This window comes from Capsicum annuum, unplaced genomic scaffold (genome assembly GCF_002878395.1).
Source record: "Capsicum annuum cultivar UCD-10X-F1 unplaced genomic scaffold, UCD10Xv1.1 ctg67129, whole genome shotgun sequence".
In the NCBI taxonomy this organism is placed as follows: Eukaryota; Viridiplantae; Streptophyta; class Magnoliopsida; order Solanales; family Solanaceae; genus Capsicum; species Capsicum annuum.
The window spans coordinates 1-1,093 of record NW_025876555.1 but is presented as its reverse complement, the minus strand read 5'-3'; the positions used below and the strand labels follow the sequence as shown (position 1 = coordinate 1,093).

Sequence of the window (1,093 nt, the reverse complement as noted above, 5' to 3'; positions counted from 1 at the left end):
TTTCTTGAAGGTGATTCTAGCTAGAGGGCTAAATTATTTCTTTTTTTGTGCTGCATTCTTATAGCTTGCTTGAAACAAGCTTCAGAAAAGTTTGGAGGGGATGAGAAGCAGCCAAAGCTTCGTTTGGTACTCATTTCTTGAACTATACTCCCACATTTAGCTTTTTTTTTTCTTCTATTGTCTCAGATGTTACCCTGACAGGAAAGTTTTTGTTTTAATTATTTTTGGTTCTTGTATGAACAATGTAGATTGCTGATGAGAACAGTGGGGGTTTTCCAAATGCAAAGAATAATGGAATGACCAATACACGTTGTGAAAGCAAGCGCGAAATGAAAGCTCCAAGTTTGGTTTCTAGGCTCATGGATTTGGAATCGATGCCAGCAGGATCAGGCAGTAAGCCCCAAAAGGCTTCAGCTTCTGAAACTTGGAGCAATGTGGCAGACAAACTTGGTGCTCGACCTGGCGAATCTGATAAAGAAGATATGGATTTTGAGGTGGCCGAAATAAAGAGTTTAGAACTGGGTTTGCGAAGGTTTAGAGCTAAATGTGCTCTCACTTATCCTACTAGATATTTTTCTCCTTTGGAAGATGAAGCAGATTTAGTTGGGAATTCACTTGATCACCATAGTTCAGGATGTGTTCTTGAAGCTGCCTTTTTAACTGACAGCTACCTCTCCAGCAGTCCCAATAGTAGCTCAAGTATGGTCCCCGATTCGACATTTTACTATTTGCATACTTCCTTTCATTCCCTCAAATACATAAATTAAAAAATAAGACAACTCTGAACTTGGATTTCATGCATCCATGCTTCTAATAAATATGATGCTTGTTTTCTTCCAGAGGACAAAGTGCTTGTTGAATCAGTGGACTCTATTGATGATGAACCACTCTTTCCAGAACCTGATAGAGATCTTTCGGATTGTGAGACCTCATTATCCACCAGGAGGAGGAGTTGCAGAGAACTGATCACAGACCATTTTATAACGTTTCTGGAGTGCTAAGCAAGATTGATCAGTTAAAAGGAAGAAAACTCAGTTACGCAAAATAGGTCATTTTGAATACTGAACTCATATTTGGAACTACACCTCAACAG

At 39.2% G+C, this 1,093-nt stretch overlaps 1 protein-coding gene across 1 annotated transcript; it reads left to right on the top strand.

Annotated features, from left to right (window-relative positions):
* Window positions 1–6: 6 nt before the first annotated feature.
* LOC124893916 lies at window positions 7–1,039 on the top strand. Its single transcript, XM_047404743.1, has 3 exons — window positions 7–126; window positions 249–699; window positions 841–1,039. Exons 2-3 carry the CDS (start codon window positions 297–299, stop codon window positions 999–1,001), a joined length of 564 nt encoding a protein of 187 aa, XP_047260699.1. The 5' UTR covers window positions 7–126; window positions 249–296; the 3' UTR covers window positions 1,002–1,039.
* Window positions 1,040–1,093: the final 54 nt, after the last annotated feature.

Excerpts from the sequence above, each read along its gene's own strand:
- LOC124893916 (XM_047404743.1), top strand. The coding sequence starts at position 297 with ATGACCAATACACGTTGTGAAAGCAAGCGCGAAATGAAAGCTCCAAGT. Across the intron at positions 700-840 it reads CAGTCCCAATAGTAGCTCAA|AGGACAAAGTGCTTGTTGAA; the intron begins GTATGGTCCCCG and ends GTTTTCTTCCAG.